General features: G+C 34.3%; 1 protein-coding gene across 4 annotated transcripts in view; it reads right to left on the reverse strand.

Moving 5' to 3' along the window:
* Positions 1–22,701, reverse strand: part of LOC111428649 (adducin 1-like protein hts) — an 84,248-nt gene that overhangs the window by 44,836 nt on the left and 16,711 nt on the right. For all 4 annotated transcript variants that reach the window (XM_071194907.1, XM_071194908.1, XM_023064285.2 and 1 more), the window contains exons 2-3: positions 3,082–3,849; positions 2,480–3,025 (exon numbers count right to left, since the gene is read on the reverse strand). In XM_071194907.1, coding sequence (XP_071051008.1) covers positions 2,480–3,025; positions 3,082–3,800 — 1,265 coding nt within the window. In that variant the 5' untranslated portion in view covers positions 3,801–3,849. The remainder of the gene's footprint in view (positions 1–2,479; positions 3,026–3,081; positions 3,850–22,701) is intronic.

Raw genomic sequence — 22,701 nt, forward strand, 5'->3', positions numbered from 1 at the left:
ACCATTGACATGTTTTTCCAATTTAATGTTTGAATTCAATTTGTATTATATTACAATGTAATTATTGTTAAATTGACGCACTCTACGCTTTTTTTGTAAAATGGAGGAATAAAGTATTATTATTAATACGACGTGATCAATTTGTTTGTTTCCTGAAAAATCAAGTAAATATCGTTATATATATAGCCAAAACGAGGCTTGGCAGTGTCGACAACTCTCTGGAAACGACGCGAATTTCAGTGCGGATATTGTGCTTTAATTGCAGCAGAGTTCGTACTTTGCATACACATTCTCTTTAAGATATCCTCATAAGAAATAATCAAGGGATATAAGTTCGGCATCCCTCGGGGGCCTCGAAGAGAAATTCGAGAACGTCAAGTGATTGATCCAACTTGTTGAAATCATGAGGCCACATTGATCAAAATAAGGCCCAATGATGCCTTCATTAGGCATAGCAGCCTACTATGTAATGGTCGCTTATGGGAACGCTGTAATGTTGGGTGTCCTTAAATTATTTTGAAGTATTTGCAAAATTCAGTTTACACTTACTAAGTAGTCTCCAAAGAGCATCCTATCCTTACCGCGACCCTCCAAACCGCACAGGTATAAATACTCTCTACACTTTCTATAAATTCCAAAAAGTAGAAATTTAAACTGAAAAGATGCAGAAAAACTGACCACGAACAGAATGGGATAAAGGAAATGACATATTTAACAGCATGACCTTTTTGGATCACGGAGAAGCAGACTGTTTATTACAAATTGGAGAAAATAATCTGACTAACTGTTACTCTTCGTAAGTTTGAATATGTTAATGAGTTATCAAAAGTTTCTTAATTGACACTTAATTGATCTACATCGACAGATTGAAGTGTTCATCTAGTATCTTCTGCAATATCTAAGGGATAAATTTGATGAAACTTTTCATATCATGATGTGTAAGGATCACGAACTGCACAGCAGCTTACCAGGCCACGACTGTTGAGATGTGAACAGTACAGAGGACGGTTCAATTTGTTCTATGGCTTGCTAAATTCGCGTGTACAACGAAACACCACCACATAGGAATAACATGAATTGGTGGAATAAGATATTGGCAGTTTGTTGGATAAACCCCGTCCTGGAACGCCATTGCTAAGTGGCGGGTCTATAAAGGCTATACTAGTCCTAAAAAATTTGTGCCTGCGTGTGCTCAACAATTACACCAACACAAGAATACAGATGATAAGGTGTTGAAGAAGTCTGCGTTTTTACACTACAAATTGCAGCAGTTGCACGCCATCAAACCGACGGAGAGCTCCAAACGAAACTAGGCGAGTTTACCTTTTATTTGATGAAGATTACACATTTCTATCTTGCTTTGTTGCTTTCCTGTGACCAGTCAAAAGTGACTTTACCGACACACTGTATTTAACTGTCTTTACATTGATACTAAGAAGTTATCCGTAGATAAATCCATAACCACATTTAAAGTTCGAAATTCAATAAAGCAGTATAATTGGATGGACCTGAGAAAGCGTCTACAATCTTTAACATTTATGTGACAAGATGGTTTTATGAAGAGTTTCAAATATAATGAAATAAATGAAAAAATCAAACAGTAAACTTTAAATATTCAGGATTTGTGCTTCATGAGAGATAATTTCAGTCTCACTGAAGTAGAATGGTAAAAAACCATACCTTATACATTTTGACAATTACTTAATTTCATAACATAATAAGTTCAAGAGGGAAGAAGATAACGAGATGTAGATGCGGTTAGTCATTTCAATAAAAGTAAGGGACCTTTGTCACACATGCTTTAAAAAAAATTGTTTAAAAGTACAAATTTAACCGCTTGCCAGACTGCCTTATAATGTTCCTGTACTAGTTACACACCTAAATAAGTAATATGAGGTTACAATGGGATTTTGCCCTACACATAGCATGTTTCCACTATAGGTTAGATGGTACACAAGGGGTTAAGCTCAAATGGAACATATTACAACAAATACATGGAAGAGGCTCTCAAAGTATATAGATTGTGAGTCATTTATGAAGTCTACAGAAGATTCAAAAAGTGGTAGCAACGATTGTTTTGATATTTTCCTTGAAGTGAGTCATGCAATGACGTTTGAAGAAAAAAATAGATATTAAAAGACAACATTTAATGGCTTTAATACTACACAATAAAAATCTGTGTAAATCTCTATATATCTAGAGCGTCGATGTAATTTAAATATGGATCGGTCTATTTATACTTTTTAATATTTGCAATTCGATAAGATAAGATCTTTACATTCATAATACATTTAGTTCTCTAACTTGAAGTATAATTCACGTATCTAATAAAGACGATAATAAATTGATAACGATTTTATAATGTGCACTGATACTAATCCAAACCCAACCCAAACCAATAATTCCAATAAAAGCTTTTAAAACTTCACCGACATTTAAAAATCCATCATTTTAGTTTTATATTTAATTATTTACTTACCCTTGTCTGTATAATTCTTCTTCCTCTAACAAATACCCCAATGAAGATACCGCAGGGGGTACTTCAACATCATTCCTCGGCTTAGGTGGTTCCCCTTTCACCAAGGGGTGTCTATAAATATACCCTGTACGGAATCCGGCATTATCCAACATTCGCATTAATGCTTCGAATTCGACACCGCCAACTCTCCACTTTCTTTCTACTTTTCCTTCAAGCACGCTAGGTTGGTCCGGACGTGGAGTGCTTTCGGGTGCTTTGTGCGCAGCATCATAAAGTTTTTTGCGTTGCTCATCGGTAATTAGCACCAAGTTGTCAATGCCGACTGGCATCAATTTTAGTTGTTGTTCACATGCCAAAACAGCATTGCGTGCATTAAAGAAGCATTCCTCAATCGTTTCGCCACAGCAGATGATACCTTGGTTGGTTAGGATAAGAACTTTGTTGTTTGGACCAAGATTCCGAGCGATTTTTTCGATTTCTTCGGTGGAAAGGATTCCGCCGAGATGTACGTGAGTACTAGTTTCGCCAATTACAACCGCTTGTTCACTAATTAAAACACAAATTTATATAATATAAAATTACTTTTTAATTTTATTACGTACCTGACGGGGAGTATACCACATTTAAGGGCGGAAACAGCCACAACAGATGGCGTCCGTACATGAATAATACACTTGATATCCGGTCTCGACGAATGAACGGCGGCGTGTAATGAAAAACTAGCTATATTCACCCCAAAATTTGTCGTTCCCTGTTCAACCACCTGTCCTTGCATATCCACCTTAATTAAACTGCTTGCAGTAATTTCATGGAACAACATTCCGTACGGATTGACCAAAAAATGTTCTTCATCTTGATTCAGTCTGGCAGTTATCAACGTACTCGTCCCCTGACTCCACCCGTACAAATCGACTAATCTAAAAACGGCCGCTAATTTACATCTTAAAATCTTTTCACCTTTTGCATAACCCATCGCTTCTATTCCCCGGATGTCGTTGATCGGGACGACGCAATTGGAAGCTTTAAACGTGTTTCCAGCGGTTTTACCAACACCCATCATATCCGAAATTTGTTGCATAAGTCCGCTTGCAGATCCGCTGCCGTCTTTTAATTGGGTTTCGATGATTCGCTCGAGTTCCTCGCGGAAGAGTTTACTCGACATGATCATGTCGACACGTTTACGACGTTCCATTTCTTTTACGTCGGCGTCTATGTCAGCGGGGCGCATTTTCGCGCGATCTTCTTCATCGATACCGTCCGTTGGTAGAACACCGTTGGTGTGCGGAGGAGATTTTAATTCTGATTGGCTTGTATCTGCCATTATAACTACAGGCGGTGGTTGGTTCAATTAGTTAGTGTTGAGACGAGATCTGAAATAAAGACAACAAATAAGATATTGGAAATAAGTGTTTCATTTAATTTATATATAAATTAATTACTTTTTGCAAGTTAGGTTACAATAATTGTTGAGTAATGATAAACAAACTGAAAAATGAACAGTGAAAATTGGAATATCAAAAAAGGTATACTTGCAATCCACGTTTTAGATGAAGGGGATAGTTAGAATATAGAAGAGAATATTAGGTAGTCTGTGCGATATCACATACAGAAAACTATTCAGAAAACCGTATAACTTTAATAAAAATGTGTGGCAAGTAAGTACTATTGGAAAGAAAAATATCTACAAGACTACAATATTTATTTTATTTGCGAAAACATACAAATATTAAAATTACATTATGAGGAATCCATTTGCAAGATATCTGTTCTGTTCTTCTTATTAATTTAGGACTTTGTCCTGTATATACTAATATGTGCCTCCTTATGGTCCATCTTGTAATATTGATGTCCAGCTTGTCTTCCAGCTTCAGTGATTTTCCCGGGCGTCTAATTCGCGGCTAATTCCCTTCTTTCGCAATATTCGCCAATCGGGCCTTAGCCATTTTGTCAAACATCTTCTTAACTTGCTGGTCCATCTAACAATTTCCTGAATGCCACATGTGTTTGTGATGTCTTCACTACGTTGTCTCTCTACCGTTTATTACTTTTAGACTTTTCATTTTAGTAGTCCTTAAAAGTTAAGTTGTGGTGGCACTTTTCGCTCTTATTTCTACGAAGTATGTTATGATGGGCCTTATACATTTTTTAAATATTCTGACCTTACTTTTGGTACTCATATGTTTGTTTCTCCATATTATGTTACGTAGTTACTCTGATACGCAAATGACATCGGGTGGGTTGAATAAAAAAGTAGTACATGGTAATGCTTGAGGAAAAAGAATTTACTGCATAGCAACTTTCGGATGTAGTACGCCTTTAGTTCTGGTAAAATTTACTCATATATGTAGTACGAACTATACGATTTAAAGTAAATATTACTAGTAGGAACAACGTGTTAGTTCACGTCTCACCAACGTTTACTCATTTGTTTTCTATAGGTGAAGAGTCAGGAGGTATCAGGTGTCATTGTGCTCAATCAATTATAGCTTTTGAGTACTGTTAGATATACCACATTTTTGTTGTGAGGACGATAGCTGTAGTTATCCCATTATTCAATGATAAAGATCTCAATGATATTCTTTATTTTCTCATAATTGTGAAGCCGTTTTGTCGAGAAATATCAGATGTCTTCGATACAATTGGGTTGATAGCAGTTCCACATCGCTTCTCAAAGCTTTTTGAAATTTTGTAGTGATAGCTAAGAATTTTACTATTTATCAGCTGGCGATCTTGAATATCTAGTTCTAAACAAATCCGCTGTACAACTTTTTGAGGAACTTTCGCAATGTTTAATACTGTAGCATCGTAGCAAGATTAACGAAACTGGCCTTTCATAAGCTTCGCTAAAAGTGAAGCAATCAGTGAAATAGAGTAGTACATGCTACAAAGTAGCATTCCCTTTGTAGTAAAAAACGTCGACTGTCTACACAACAAACTACTGATAAAGTAACATCCGGGAAATATCGAAGTATTTACTACAATTAGTAGAACCTGCTTCACAATCATAGAATTTACTTCAGTATTGTAGAATTAGCATTTACTACTGTTTTATTCATCGCACCCATCGTCATAACGGGAAGATACAAACAAGGAATGAAGGACTGCTATGATGAACTGAAGGAGAGTGCACACAGTGTAGGGTTACTTATAAATATAGATAAAAAAAAGTGATGGGGCTGAAAACTGCACACAGGCTAAGACAAAAATGTATGGTTGGGAACGATAACATTACTATATATAAAACTTTGATCAGAGGAAAATAAACAAAGGCGACGGTTTGAGAATTCGATGTAACTACGAACTGGGAGATATACATTATAAGATTTGTAAAGATCCAAATACTTCAGTGGACACGTTGAACGATTGAATGAAAGGAGAGTTCCTAAAAGAGTAATGACAGATCAACTGGCCACAAACCGACGAAGGGGAAGATCTTGTTCGGATAACAACATAAAGAGGGATGCGTTGTAATTGCTTAGAGGATGGAATTTGCGAGCGGCTGCGAGGAGCAGGAATTTCTGGAGGAATAAATTGAAGGAGGTTAAGGCCAGTCTGGGCTGTAACGCCACTGGAAGAAGAAGAAAATATCCTGATATAGTCTTTGAGTTTCTATTGCTGGTTATGCAGGTTCCCAGGTATTTGAAACTCATTACCTGTTCTACACTTTGATTGTATATCGCTAGTTTGCATCTTCTTGGTAAAACACTCTTGATAGAGTGTTTTAAGTTTAAATGTCATGTTTAATTTTTTTGCAGTTGCTTCAAATTGTGTTCATCTTCAGATATTAGAGGACAACGAACAAATTATTTTAATTTGTTTGTTTCGCATTCTGTACCCGTCAGTAACGGTCTTGACATTCTTAATAATTTCTCCCATGACGTTGAATAACATAGAGCTAAAGCTGTCACACTGCCTAATACTCGACATTACTGGTATTTTCTTTGTTAATCCAATAGCCATTTCTATGTATGTTGTGTTGTTGCTACACAATTCTTTAAGCAGCTCTTTTGTTAGAAGAACTCTTCATGAGCAACTTCACCGCATGGTAAGGGCAATAATCTCACCATATTCAATAAGTAGAAGCTATTCCGGATTATCGTTAAGCAAGTAGGATGTTCTGAGTGTTTTTTTCGAACTATACGGTTCGAATTCATTGAAGCTGGTTTTGCTAAGAATAGAAAATTAATTTTCACAACAATCACGTTTGATGAGACGCTAATTCACAAGTTACCATTTAAATCATACATCATCAGCTTTCTCTGTAAACGTTAACTAAAGTTTATCTCTAAATTTGATACAACATTTCAGGTTTATACAAAATGGTGCTGTTGGGGGAATATGTAGTATGTTAAACAGTTTCTTTAACTAAATCTTTTTATGTAAACATACAATATTAGTGAGTAAATACAATAATAAATTTAGTTCCTATTCCAATAAAATCGCCGTTATATTGTACACAACATAGGTGAGATACGGTAGGAAAATTGAAGTAGCCACAACGTTAGCTCTTTTGGGAGTTGATATTAAGTGCTTTTTGTATTTGTACATTATGATATGATACGTTATCAATTACAACAATACAATTAGGAGATTTGAAATCAGCTTCTCTATCAATTATTTTTTATAATATTGCGAATTCATGTCGTCATGGTAGACTCCGAATAGTTCGAGATTAAAAAATTGAGAGATAGTTTGCTATGTCACCTCATTTCGTGGCCTCTGTAGACAAAACCCATTCAATTGTGTTTTAATATAATTATTAATAATAAACCGTTAGTGGTATTGTCTATAAACTATTGAATCTAGCGTGACCAGCGTGAATTTAAGATTCAATTACGAACCCATGGATTTAGACAGCAAGAGGAAATTGGAAGCAACAGTAAGTAAAGTAATCAAAAAAAAAAAAAAAAATATTTTGTAAAACTGAACAAAATCCGTGTTTTCTGCAGCTCTAACAATTTTTTTTCAAACTCTGAAATATGGAGAGAACAGAAAAAATATTTAGTGAAATGATAGAGAAGATTGATCGTAATACGGAGGAAAACAAAAAGCTGGGAAAACAACTGAGAAATGGGTACGATCTGATCATAAGAAAAATGAAAGTACATACGTTTAGAACAAATACAAAGAGGTAATAAGCAAAACAACATAGTTATAACTCTGTAGTTATAATAGGCCTGAAAATGAATGGGAGTAACTTTAAGGAAGGATTGAAATAAACTTTAGAATAAAGGGACAAAAATCATAAAAAATAACGAGGACGGGCATTTGGAATATTAGAAACATTAATGGAAAGAAAAAGGAGCTAGAATGAGAATTTAAAAGGACGAAATCAGAAACAAAGAAGAAAAAGAATCTCTTTGAACTGAAAAGGTAAGAAAATGAATGACGAGAATGAGGAAATGAGCTGATATAAGATCAATTTGGAAATGAAGATGTTTTTATTCTGGGAGATTTCAATATTTGAGTTGGAGAAAGAAATTCAGAATATGGAAATGCGATTGAAAACTTTGGAAAAATGAAAGAAATAGTAATGGAATAAGCCATTTTCGTCTTATAAACGACCTAGTTATTGCTAATAAATTTTATACACAAAAATATTCACAAATTTGCGAAGATTCAAGCACGCAGAAACCAGCAATCATTATAGAGTTTGCCACGGTGGAAATGGAGAACAGAAGATTAGTTAACATCAACCGGTTGTAGCAATGGTAATATCACAAAAAGAATATGAAATAAAGAAAGGGAAAACAGAAGTGCAACAAAACGTGTATCAACTATTTAAGATAGTTACTACTGAAGCAGCAAAAAAAGTATGTGGTACAATGTTACAGCATAATGGTAAAAAAATAGCCAAGGTACTTTCGAGACGTTCCAAAAATATTTATAAGAAAATAGTTACTCGCCGAAAGAAGGGAACATGAGACGAATTTAGTAGGAAGTTCAACAACAAGCACAGAACTCAATAGAAGATTACATCACAGAGGAAATAGTGAAAAATGAGGGAGAGGCAGAATGATCGAATTAATGTATTTAATTTGTAATAAAGAATGGGGAGAAAAAGAATTCCACAAAATTGGCAAATAGCACAAATAGAGCTGAATGTCGTGAAAAAGAGGCTGATAATTATTTATAGAACCGTAACTGTTGAAGTCACAGAGTGTATTTCAAAATTTCGATTTATTCTATTTATTCCGACTTATTATACGAACATTGGCAGTTGCAAAATAGACATATCTAGCTTCTATCGATATAAAGAAAGCTTTTGAACACGTACAAAGGAGAAAAATTGTATCTATGCCTATGAAGACAGGTTGAGGACTTAAAACTTGTAAGAATGAAAACCAAACTGTACAATACAGGTTACAGTCAGTTCATAAGCAATATCGAAATATCAGAAGATTTCACAACATTTATGGATGAAATTATTAAACAGGCACGCGAGGATAACAATCTAAGATTGTCGGCTATGGAAATTTAACACCGGCGAAAGTTTCTGAATGCGTTTCCGATGACATAGCGATAATAGCGGAGTCAGAAGAAGAACTTAATAGAAGCCTAAAGAAAAAAACAAAAATAATGGTAATACCAAAAGATGAAGAAAAAATTAATGTACAACTAGATGGTCAAGCAATAGAACAAGTAAATCATGTACAATATCTATGAATAAAGCTAAATAAAAAAAGCAAATAATATATTGTCTAAATCTAATAGACCAGCAATTCTGTAAAGAACCGTACACCAAAACTAACCAGGAAATAAAAAGTAAAAAATAAAGCCAGGATGATTTTAAATATTAGATTTAAAAAATTACCACATAATTAATTAAATTAACCATAGGAAAAGTAGAAAAAGGTTTTAATGAAATGCAAAAGAATAAAGTAGTGGGCGAAATTACAACAGAAATAACTAAACCAAAGTGTTTAATACCTGCACATTACCTATAATGAAACGTCGACAATAACCCAGAAAAACATGAACTCCCTAAGGATAACTTAATGCGCAACGGAACGTGCCATTGGGATTTCCGTAAAAGACAAGAAAACAAATACCTGGAAACGACGCAAAACAAGAGTAAATGAAGTAATTAGGTTTACTGGTCACGTAGCACGAATGAAAACGAACCAAGCAGTATTGATCTGAAGACCTGGAGAAAAAATCAAAAATCAGTGAAAAATGCAACACCCCGGACATCGTCAGATGGAGCAGACAGCGACGACGAGAATGGAATGAACATGTATCAAGAATGGATCATCGTTTCTGGTAAAATGTACAAGACACGGCAAAACATACACAAAAAGACCGATAGGAAGACCTTCAAAGCGATGGAAAGGCAACTGGACCTCGAAGTACATAACAAGTCGTAAGGCTTTCGATAAAAAAAAGAATAATGGAAGACAGACCTTGAATAAAAAAGTAAAAGAAGAAGAGAAAGCTAACCGCCTCTACTACAGCTGAAGTAAGAAATTTCTGGAAATGAATTTTGGAAAATAAGCATAAAATATATAAAACAGTATATAGACCAATTTTGACCTACAGTTATGAGATATGGGTACTAACACAACAACATAAGAGTAATAGAAATGAAATACCAACGAAAAGTCATTTGAGTATAAAACCTTATACAATAAAGACAGCTAAGTTAGTGGCAAGTATGATGAAGTAGATAACCGTGGAACAGAAGCAGAGGAAGATCAAAAATGACCTGGTACAACATTACAGCCAATATATTAAGAGAGAGGGATACAACTACAACTGTTGTGAAGAGGCGGTGGATAGAGAACGGTGAAAAGAATTTATTTTCAGATAGCCTTGAAGTTATTATTATGTTGTGTATTTATTAAAAAGATGTATAAAAACCTTACAGGTCAGGTAAAGCTGTACACCGAATCCAATTAATCACATTAATCCACGAATATAATTGCGTAAAATGCTATCCTAAAATATGCTAAGTGTGCTATACTGCAAGCTACTAAAGTCAATACCGTGTTCCATTTTGTCCCTCAAAGTAGAGCTTTGAATTTGAATTATTCCAAGAAAATGACGTAAAGGTCTTCCAGTAATTTTAGATCAAGTTATTACCTCAATCACACCTGTTTAGAGAGTTAAATCTCTAAACGTTGTTTCAAAACACCTGTGTATCCGTGGAATGTTTTTTGCGATATTTTGAGTACAAAATACCACAGCTAACATTCATTATTATTAATGATAGATCAATTTTTTAATTACTATTATTATTTAATTAACATAATTACAGCAAATCAAGCAATATAGAGTATAAAAAAATAAGTATTGGATCAAGTATTTTAAAATTAAAAAAAGTATTCTAACTTAAAAATACTAAGACACTTTGTTGAAATATTTAAAATACTTTAGCAACTCATAATACCTATTTTAAATATTAGTTATTTGCGTTTCAAGGTCGAAAACTTGTTTTTAATGATTAAGTGTAACATTTTTATATATAATCTTAAGATCTCGCTCATGACTTCTATCTTAAATTGGCGGTTATAATTTGATAGGTTAATAGTTGTGATGGAGCAATCCTTAATTGGTAAGTATTACTTTCAAAATAATAATAGCATTTTTTGCCTTTTTTTTAAGCCTGTAGTACTTGATCAGTTGTTATCGATAGGAAATTTGAGACACAAACTTGTAGCTGTCGATTAAAACAAAACATCACCACAGTTTTTAGAGTGTGCCAGAAAGTTCAAAAACATTGATTCCATTTACTCAACAATTTTAACCAGAAAAAGACCAATATATATCATTGGATAACAAGAAATAAATTTGGTTTGGAAGAACAAACTGGTTTTGTATACAAAATCATCTTCAGCGACCTGGCCCATTTTCACCTCGATGGTGTCTCGATAACATGCTTAATTGATCACAATTCTTGTGCTGGAGTTGATTTTTTAATTCGTAGAAAAAAGGTCGATGAAAAAAAGTTGATACTAATTAAATTATCTGGGTTCGAAACAGATGGTGTGTTGCAGCATTAACTGGAATTAACTCTATAAATAGATTGCAGCAATCGTCGGATTTTCTTGCAAATATTGGCGCCAAATATCAAATCCTTTCAATTAATTGTTAATTCAATTATATCATGTTGTTAATTCATTTAAGAGTACATATAAACATAATTAAACAATTAGAGTAAGTGATTAAAAATTAGTTTCAAATTGAAAATTTTCAAATTGTTAAAACCGGCTTTACCGGAAGAACGAATAACTTGATTATAATTTTCAATGTAGTATTATCATACCTTGTACACATAAACCTGCAAATTCACAATCCAAAGTAGGGCAAAGTTACGGTTTGGTGGTAGTGGTATCTGTACATTAATTACCACAGAAGAGATCAGATAGCGCGCCAAGTTGGCCGCTCGCTTATTGTATGCAAAAGTCGATGAACTTAACTGCGCCGACCGCTCGCGCGCCTCCACCCCCTTTTTAACGGTACGCCCTACCGCCGCGGAGTCATCGCAGCCGTCAATGTTTGTTGTGCGCTGTTGTTATTGTTGTTGCCGTCTACTAGTCATCCAGCAGACCCGGTTTTCGCGGCTATTACCTACCTACACGTAGAGCAGGTTTTCCTGCACGGCCAAGCGGAAATGTTCACGGTTATGATTTCCGGTTCGACGTTGCCGACTCTCGAAGTCCGACCCAAATTCCCAGTTTGCTTGAACACACCGTGTATAAAACGATTAAATGTTGTTTCAACTTCTTATTATTTAGTAAGGGCAAATACCCAAAAATGAACATCCATTTTTTCGTACTTTTGCGACTATCATTCTTGTCTAAAGGTTCACTTCTGTTCTGCCTTTCAATTTGGATGAAGCATCGAAATTGAATCATGTGAACATAAAAGTGAATCATTCAATGTGATTATGTAATCGCGTTGAAAGAATTAGGCTGGTTTAATATCTTCACTTTTGATAATTGTTCTAATGATCCAAAACAATCACCAGTAGCAAGATGTTTGAGGACCATTTGCAATTTTATTCGTGCTGGTAAAGCATCTCTCATCACAGTACTTTCTTTCTCGATTAACGGAGTAACCATTTTTAGAAATTCTTCAAATTTTGTTTTATTCATTCGAAGATTATATGAATCTGGATCCTTTTCTGCCAATTCTCTCAATAGACAGTTTGAAGCTCCCAAGGTCTGTCTTCTTAATATCCATGGTCGTACCCACCAATGCCTTCTATTTCTTTGCTTATTTTTTGTTAACTGCTTAAATAAATGATCACAAATTAAGGTTATTCCCAACCGTACGACCTGATTCGACGATATCTTCCGCGCAAAGTAAGTTGAATCGTTCATTTTGGTGGAACCGTGTAATATCGCCATACCATTACACAACTACAGCACCGAAGACAATGGACTTTTCGTATTCTCAAGTTAAATTGACTTTTTGTAAGGTTATTGTACAGAGTTGGGAAAACTTTTATTCCCTTTTGTTAATTCGATTGTCATCCCAACTGTGTGTAGGTTAAGATTTCTCACGGAATCTTTTCGAAATGGTTTTTACCATACAGTTTTACCACTAGAATAATAAGCTAACTGTATATTTGAATGACTACTCTAGGGAATATTTGTAAAACGTATCTAACTTTTAAACTTACTCATATTTTTTATTTACATATACGGTTTTAGTATAGAATAGGTAGAAAATAGAGCAAGTATTTGGAGTAAGTCAACGGATTCGCTTGTTGTGTTTGCATCGGTTTTTACTTGGAAGGTTGAGAACAGTTGTTACATTCGTTAACTAAGTCAGAACCGCGACGTCAGTTGGGAGTCTTTAACCCAGATTACCTTTACTGTCAGCCACCTACGAAATAATCCCAATGCGTCCATGAACAAATCGTTTACCAGATATTGTACTTTATCATTTCCAACATATCTCTTTTGTACGGTGTGCTCCCGCACCATCGAAGTGAATATTTTACCCATCTGGGGCTCCCAGACTCCTCCAGGTACCTCATATCGACGCCGAGCTTAGCCGGGACAACTGGATTTCGTACCACTACACCCAATATACAGAATAAAGAGCTGTTTTGGAATCTTCTTGCAATCTAATACTTTTTCTGCATCATTTCAATATAAATAATGTTTGATATCTTAATCTTTTAATAACATTTGACATTGTCTCTGATTACTACCGAATGCCGAAACTAGAGAGTTCCTCCATTTTGTTTATGTTTTCTTACTTTATAATTTTATTGTTTAATAAATCTTTTAAGGTTCAAATCAATTATCTTACTTCCAACCTAGGGACAAGACTACAAGTGCGGAAGAAATGGTCTCTGAAAAGGAGGTACAACAATCGCAAAACAATCCATTCTCAAAAAAAAGTGTGGTTATGAAACCAGTAATAAAACCTTAGAATGACAAACGAAGGAGTATGAGGACTATGAGATAGATATGTTACCGGCCAAACCCGATTTTAGGATGAACTAGTTTCGCCTAGGCCAAATCGGAACGCATGTCGCTGCCTGTACGAACGGGGAATCTACAAATCATCTCTGGCTCGCCCCTCGCGCCCAGCAACCTAACCTAACCGCTCTTCGCTCGCCCTGTTCGTTGATTTGAACGGTATTTTGCATCGACGAATGCGCGTGTTAATTTGCTGGTTGCGTTTAAAAGATTTTATCATAATCCTAGCATAATTATTGTGATGCGTTTTATCATGGATGAGCCTTCGTGTAGTAGACAAGCCAATCAAAAGCTGTGGAGAGAAGAGTTTTTGGAGGAAATTTTGCAAAGTGAAAACAGAAAGTCTTCTCATTACAACGTGTTATCAGTAGACGAATATGCGGATTTGGTTAAACAAGTAGAAAACGCGGAAAAGTTGGAAAAAAGAACATCATTACAAAAAAGAAGACTAAAGAATTTGCTGTTTTGAAAATTGGTGATGTGAAAAACTCATTGTACGGTGTGGTCATGATAGGATAACCGAGACATCAAAAAAAATATGCCAATATCACAAAGGAAATGATAGGCCTCTATTTACCAATGTGTGATGTTTGTCAAAAAAAGAAGACAAAAAAGAAAAGAGGGTTAGTTTCAAAGCCAATTCTTCATTCGGAAATGAATAGCAGATGCCAAGTCGATTTGATTGATTTCCAAACACAACCAGACGTGAATTTTAAATTCATTCTGGTTTACCAAGACGATCTCACAAAATTTGTTCTCCTTCGTGTGTTAATATCAAAGAGGGCTGAAACAGTGGCTTATCATTTAAATGACAAATTCCTAACTGTAGGGGCGCCATGCATTTTTTAATCTGATTATGGCAGAGAATTTGTCAATAATGTTATATATAAGTAAACTCGCAAATCTTTGGTCAGAACTAAAAATTGTGCATGGAAAACCAAGGCACAGCCAAAGTCAGGGTTTTGTTGAACGTGCCAACCAAGACATTGAAAATATGATAAGTTCCTGGTTAAAGGACAACAATTCGACGAAGTGGTCGGAAGGATTAAGGTATGTCCAATTCATGAAAAATCGAGCTTACCACTCTGGCATAAAACAATCACCTTACAAAACATTATTCGGAATCGAACCGAGAGTAGGACTTTCCACTTCCTCGTTGCCACAAGAAATCAGAAATAATATGAAGATGACAGCAATACTGAACAGTACGAAGACAGTGATGATGATAACATTGTGAAAATGGACACAAACGACATTCAAAATGCAAGAAAAATTGCGACAGAAAATTTAGAAAAACAAGCTAAAAGAATGAAACCTTCCTCTGACAAATCCCATCCACCAGCTAATATTGGAGACAACGTAACCATACCTATTCCAGGTGTAGACAAAGGCAGAGGTGACCTTCGAAACGTAATTGGAATAATACTTCAAGAGTGATGAGGGTCTTTACAAAGTTGGCACCAAACATGGCGTTCTTCAAAAACATTATTGCAGGTATAATTTTATAAGTACGAAGGCTTTCACGGCCGGTGTGAATTAAACTAAGATTAGAACTAAAACTAGAACTAACACTAGAAACTTTCGGGTTTTGCCGTGCGTCTTTTAATAAAAGGTTTGACGTTTCGGATGCCATGTTACAACCTTCTTCAGAAACTGGTTCGAAGTGACACACTTCAAACCAGTAAACCTTTTATTAAAAGACGCACGGCAAAACCCGAAAGTTTCTTGTTAACCACGATATTGAAATATCTTTAAGGACTGCAGCCACAAAACATTCTGTTGGATCAGGGCAAGTCTTCGTGAAATGCAGTTGCATGAAAAACTGTACATACAACAAACAAATGCAATTGTAAGAAAAACAAAGTACTCTGCAATTCTAAGTGCCACCAGAGTAAACCTTGCAAAAATAAGTAAATAAGCAAATTACAGATAAGGTGATTTCTGTGGATGAATATAAGTTGATCTAGTGATAGATGTGAAATTACTGATTAGTTAATAAATAACTTTAATAAATCATATTGACTATTTTATTTCTATTCCTTTATTCAGATTATTTTGAAAAGCTTATAGAAGATGCAAACTAGGTGAAATTAGTTCAGACTAGGACGTACCAATTTGTCCTAAAGCATGTAAATTTTAACAAGGATAAATCGATTGGATCTAGGCTAAACTGATTTATCCTATCGGTAAGAGAATGAACGAGTTTGGCCTAGGCTATACTGATTTGTCCTATCACATGTAGAGAGAACTGGTTTGACCTAGGCGAAACTAGTTCCTCCTAAAATCTAATTTGGCCGGTAATAGATACATGGAATGTAAGAACACTAATACACCGGAATAACAGCAGTATGCTAGATGAAATAAAAAGGTATAAATTGGCAATAACGGCAATACAGGAAACTCTGAAATAAAACAACTTGAAAACGTATAAGTATCCCCAGAAAATGGCATCAAGATAATAATCGGGGATATGAATGCGGCGATCAAAAAGAAGCTTTAGGTATGAAAATGACCAACTTTTGGACATGGAAAAAATGCGTACAGATCTATAAAACAATTACGACAAGGATATAAAGTCCATACGAAACTCTGTAGAGATCAAACAAGAAGAGTTAAAGTGATATCGAAGAAATGAAGAGTTAAAAATCTTTTAAACATGAAAAATATTGAAAATAATCATCTTGACAGCAACAAGAAAAAAACCTATAACCCAACCCTTAATTACACCGTAATTACAAGTATTGGTAAAATAAGGAATGCCATTTTAGTAAGGAAGTTACAAAAAATATTTTATTTGTAGATTTTTGGCAGGAATGTGACTCCATTAGCAGGGAGTATTTATACCGCATTCCGAGCTTAGGATACCAGTAAAGATTATAAAACTGATATGAGTAATATTAAGTAATACACAAGCTCCCAATATCACTAGCTTTCAATATCACTCTAGAACTAAAACAACAGAATGAGCTAGCATCATCGGTGTTTAATCTGGCACCGGAAGATGCGATACGAAAAGTGAAATGAGGAAGATTGAAACTACTCTTAACTAAATCAGTACAGCTGGTGGCCTATGCGAACAACATTTTCATCTCAAACTGAGTAAGAAGGGATTCAGAAGAAATCTACAGATAAAAGAAGATCATGGTGAAGCCGGTGAGGCTGAAAACAAATGTAAGGAAAATGATAATGCAGACTAGGTCAGGCAATGTTGTGTGTGTTAGCGCAGTTCGCATATCTTAAAAGGAGATGGGAGGTGGGAACCAAGCTCTCAAATTACGAAGAAGAATACTGTTAGCCAACAAATCTCACTTTGCAATAGCCAATCTTAGGATATATTATGTAGATAGAAACATAAAGTTCCAGATCTATAAACGAATTTTAAGGCTTATAATGACATATGGCTGTAAGACCTGGACGCTGATTAAGATCCTAAGAAAGATTGTAGGCCCAATATATGGGAATAATATCAGATAATACAAGGAGCCCATGCTTTCAGAGTACATCAAGATCCAGTGATTGTAATGGGTAGGACATGTGGTTAGAATGATGGAGGGAAGAGATGCCTAGGGGAAACCTTAACATTTCTCTCCCAATAACATTTCCAACACTCCCTTGTATACTGAGTATTTTCCTCTTAAAAGTGCCTGGTAGCCTTTCGTCCCTCTGTGACAGGACAGACATCTCACCAGATTGGTTGTATTAGAATACAGGTCATCCAATCCTAAATGCCTAATCAGAACTTAATACGTCCCGTTTACCAGGTGTATCCTTCTTTAATCCTCTCCACTGTTATCTGTCATATTCTCGGAAGCCACCCAAATACATGAACTGTTACACACCTTCAAAGCTGTATTCGCCTAACTCGATGTATTACATTTCATGTATTTTGTTTTTGTTTGGTTTACCTTTAGTTCACGTTTCGTCGCTGGTCTTCCTATGAGGTTAAACGCTTTTATCATATCCCTTCTCGTTCAAACAATTATGTCGACGTGATCTGCGAAGGCCAAGATCTTGACGGTTTTGTTAACTATAGTCGTCCCTTTTAATGTTAACTCCCGAATCCCTCGAGATACATGATAGAGGGTTAGTTACCCTGTCAAAGGCCCTTACTGATTTCTAATGGTTGCAATGTTTCATTCTGTACCCTAACGACACTTTCCACCTTGAACGTTTCTCTGATTATCTCTGATGTACAAAGTATTGATGAAGAAAAACGAACGAGGATAACAATTTGGATAGAGATGGCATCTTTATAGAAATAAATTTAATTAAACTTAATGTTATTTATAAAAATATATTAACGAACAATTGAACAGAGATTCCAAGTTTTTCTGATGATAAATTTAATTTATTATCACGAATTATTACGGTACTAATTAATTAACTAATGAACGAACTGAAAAATATTTTCTATAGAAGAGGTTTTATTAAAAATTGCGAGATGAAAAACGTTTTTGAAAAAAAGATATACTTCAATATAGCACAATGAAACACACCATTTTTTTCTTGCGATTGTACCCACAACCACAGAATCGAAAAGGTCATTTTGAGCAGCTGGTCAAACCTGTACAAAACGTCGATCGTTTCTCAATGATGAAATCATCGATGCATGTATTTTTAATTGAGTATTTTAAGAAAGTTTAGCTAATTATAGATAAGTACATTTAGTTATTTTGTTTTCATTCTTTGCTTTTGAGGATATTAATAGTAACATGGGAGAATTATAATTCATCCAATCAACGATGAAATAATATAACATTTACATTAATCAATTTATAATACTGGTATCAATATCGGACAACTGTCAGCATATATTTATCATAAGAAAATAATTCCCATATTTCATTTAATCGCTTGATAAAGCAAAATTAAATAATAATGATGAAATGTAATAAATACCTTCAATTTTTTGGTGTCTCACAATTAAATTATTAATTTCGTCGATTCTTCTAAAAATGGAAACATCCGATGTTTTCCAACATAAATCTTGTCACCCACCCAAAAAGTTAAGGGTTTATATCCGTCTAAATTTAAACTATTCGTATTTTAAACTCGATGATATTTTTAGATCGTTTGAACCGTTCGGATTCCACCCTAACATCTAAAAACAGTTCGCATCACATACACCGAATAACTCCCGTTTATCCAGTTTTATCCATCAAAAAATAGGTTAAAAATAAATTGACTTCCGCCATTTGCGGTACACATCGATAAGAAATCACAAGAAAAACACCATTATGATAAGAAAAAATAACTACCATATCGTTAAACAAACAATTTATCGTTGCAAATTAATTCTGAATAGAAAAAGATCTAAGCAAAATAAACACACGTATTGTGTGTGTCCTCGCGATGACAATTCCTTGAAAATACATCAAGAAAATTGTTTGTGGACTTCGGAAGCTCAATCATCTTTCAAAACATGTTTGGTTTTAAATAACTTTTGAAGTCGTGTTGAGAAGTCTACTATCTAATTGTTATCTTTGAACTATATAATAAATGTATTCAAAACAATAACCGCCTTGTAGTACGATTTTATTTGATGTTTTCGTAAGCGTAATTAGTATCGTGATCGTAAAGGATTTTAAACAAAGTGCGTCATATTTATATTTGATTAGACGAGTTTATGTAAATAAAGTCTTAACCGAGTTCTAATCATGGAATATAAATTCCGTTTCAAATTAGTTCTCATTCCATGTAATATAACTAGTCGGATTTTCCCCCTTTGTGTTTCAAGTTGGATCGATAACAAACCCCTCCTGTTGCTACGGTGTTACAAAAGTCGAAACATTTTTCCAAATAAGGTCAAAAATAAGCTACAAAGCCAAAAACAAAAATGCAAACAGGAAAGTTATACAAAAGGAAAGGGGACTTCTTCTGTCAAATGAATAGACCTTTAAAAAATGTAAGAACGATGGGATTGGTTTTATTTGAAAACGGAACGGACGCGGTGTGTGCAATTGCGAAACCGTCCAACCGCAGAAATTTATGATAACTGTTAAGTCGCCGATAGTAATAATAAATTAGCGTCGTATCGCGTTAGAAAACGACGAAGACTGCAGCGCCATGGAAGTCGCGTGGGTGTATAGACGGACCTGCTGTTGGAAGAGGCCTTAAAAGACAAAAAAACTCGACGAAAAAAAAACAAGAACCCGAAGGCGTGGGACTACTAAAGGTCTGTTGGAACGAAATAAAAGGAAATTGAAGAAAAAAAATCGCTTTTCTTATGACTTTGTGAAAACCATGAACATTAAAATCGAAGTTCCTTATATAACGATGGTTGTTCAATTTTAATATAGCTTTTTATGCCGTTTAAAACAATTCCCCGAGTTTATCAGTAAATAAACAGAAAAAGACACACACAAAGTTAATTAATTAGGTTAATTGTGATAATTAATCAAATTAATTTTATGTTCACTAATTAAGTTAAGATTAATTAGATCAAATACAACATTAATCTTTTTCGTGTGGCCCACGGATGTGTGTTTTTAGATTTTGAATTGTTAACTTAAGACATGTAGCTCAACTTTAATAATTCTTCAATTATTGATAAACGAAAATCGTTTATTAAAATGTTATTTCGTGCTACAACTTTGTGTATCACATGAGTATTGACCATTCAAGTACCTATTAAGAAATAAGTGCGAGTTGCTAGATAAACAATATTGAGCAACATTTTCACCAATACTATTTAAAGCTGTACTATGACTCAACGGTTGTTAGGAAAGAATTTTAGCCGGCATTACATCGTACAACACCTGTTTTTGAAGATGTGTTCTTTGTTATTACACTTCCATCATTTGAGCACTCATTCATTATCATTATGGTCCAGAAGTATTCGTGCAAGCTTGCGCACTAATTATCAACAATACAATTTTCTACCTTTATGGAGTAACATATTTTTCGCTAATTTAAGAACTATTCTAGTTAAAACGATTTAAGTCAATGTCGTATATTTTCCTGCATAAACGATGAGACATCGTTACAACAAAGTTATATATTGTATAGTAGTGTTTAAAAACTAATCTTCCTTGGAAAGCAATCATCGTTTCATTAACACAAGAAGTTGTACCAGGGGTACCGATGGTTTGATAATGTTACTAATGCTTTATATTTAGTACGCTACTGGGTCTTGATATATACAGTTAATTAACTGCAATTAACTACAATCATAAAACACCTATGCTTTTTTTTTTTGAGTTTATAATGACCGAAAGAAAAAGAGTAACATACAGAAGCCAAGATTATGAAAGAGTTTTGATAAAGTGACTCAATTTAGAAGACCAGAGTGGTGATGAGTGGTCAGATGATAAAGGATATGAAGGTGAAGGTTATAGCTAATGAAGAGGCAGATTTCGAATCATTTCGCCATCAGAGCAGACACGCTTAGCGAGATAGTAAGAAATAAATTCAGGTTTTGAGCAGAATAAATTTGATAGTGGCACTTTTAGATATCACATGGGCAAAGATTTACAGCAAAACGTAACAAAAGGTGTCTAGCAAGCAATTCTCAAAAACAGAACTTGATTGCCTTGATAGACCATAATTATTTGTACAAATACATATAACAGAAAAATTTGAGTTGGTTATCAACACCAAAGATATGTCAAATTGACAGATACAGAAGAAAGAGTTTTAAAAAATCCCCTTTGCACGTTTCGGTATTTTGTATATTGCCGATGTCTTCAAATCTGAAAGGAAAAATAACTAACAAATGTGGGTTAATAGCAGAGATATTGGGCACTTAGACTATATTTCTTACAATGTCAATAAGTCGTTTTAATTTTTGATAAGGCAACGAAGATAACTCGATAAGTCGGAACATGATGAGCAAAACCCTTCAAATTCATCCATAATATTGAAGAATTTTTCTTTCTTTCTATATAACAGGTACTAATTTCTGCCACTATTGTGAGATTTTGTGTTTTGAACAAATATACAAGCAATCTTCTAAGTTACTTCGAATCCCTTATAATTGTTGCTGTTACATCACTTACTTTATTTCTTTTGCCAACATTAATTTTTAAATTTTTGAAGTATTTAATGCCTTGCCTGCTTTTTGAGACGCTTTCGTTTCAAATGCTTTATACGCAATAGTTTCATTGCTTCATTAGAAAATGCTGGATTACATAACAAACATATCGGAAGTTGGCAATTTTGTACCGAAGAAAAAACAAACTTTACATATTTTTTGGATTACTCATCAGCATTACTTTTTCTGGAACATCTACGATGATTGATATCTAATTTAATTCAGTCTGCAGGTATAAGTAATAAAATTAACTCCAAACACTATCCGTGTCCAAATTAATCAAACTGCGGATACGGAAGTTATTCGTTAAACCTTTCCTTGAAAATTGATCGACGAAGATCTTCTAAACATGCTGTATTGGCGGTACCTTACTAATTGTAAAGAATTTTTGTGGAAAACCAACATGCATATAAATTATTGCGATAAAATTAAAACAATCTTTGTTTGAACTTCTTTCATGCTTTATTTAATTTCCTCGGGACTGGTTTCGACCTTTAAGAGGCCATCATCAGACGAATGGTCATAAATTAATTGAAATTGGAACTAAACAATAAAAAATTTAAAATTAATATAACGCTATACATACTCAATAAATAAAATGGTAAAATTTTAAAATAAGACAATAGTAGTAGCATATAACACGAGACAAGAGAATAAAAGAGTGTTTTGATTAGACATGTTTTGATAAAGCAAAAAAGAAGTTCACACAAATATTGATTGTTTTAATTTTATTATAACATTTTATAATCAAT

Source organism: Onthophagus taurus, chromosome 3 (genome assembly GCF_036711975.1).
Source record: "Onthophagus taurus isolate NC chromosome 3, IU_Otau_3.0, whole genome shotgun sequence".
Classification (NCBI taxonomy): domain Eukaryota; kingdom Metazoa; phylum Arthropoda; class Insecta; order Coleoptera; family Scarabaeidae; genus Onthophagus; species Onthophagus taurus.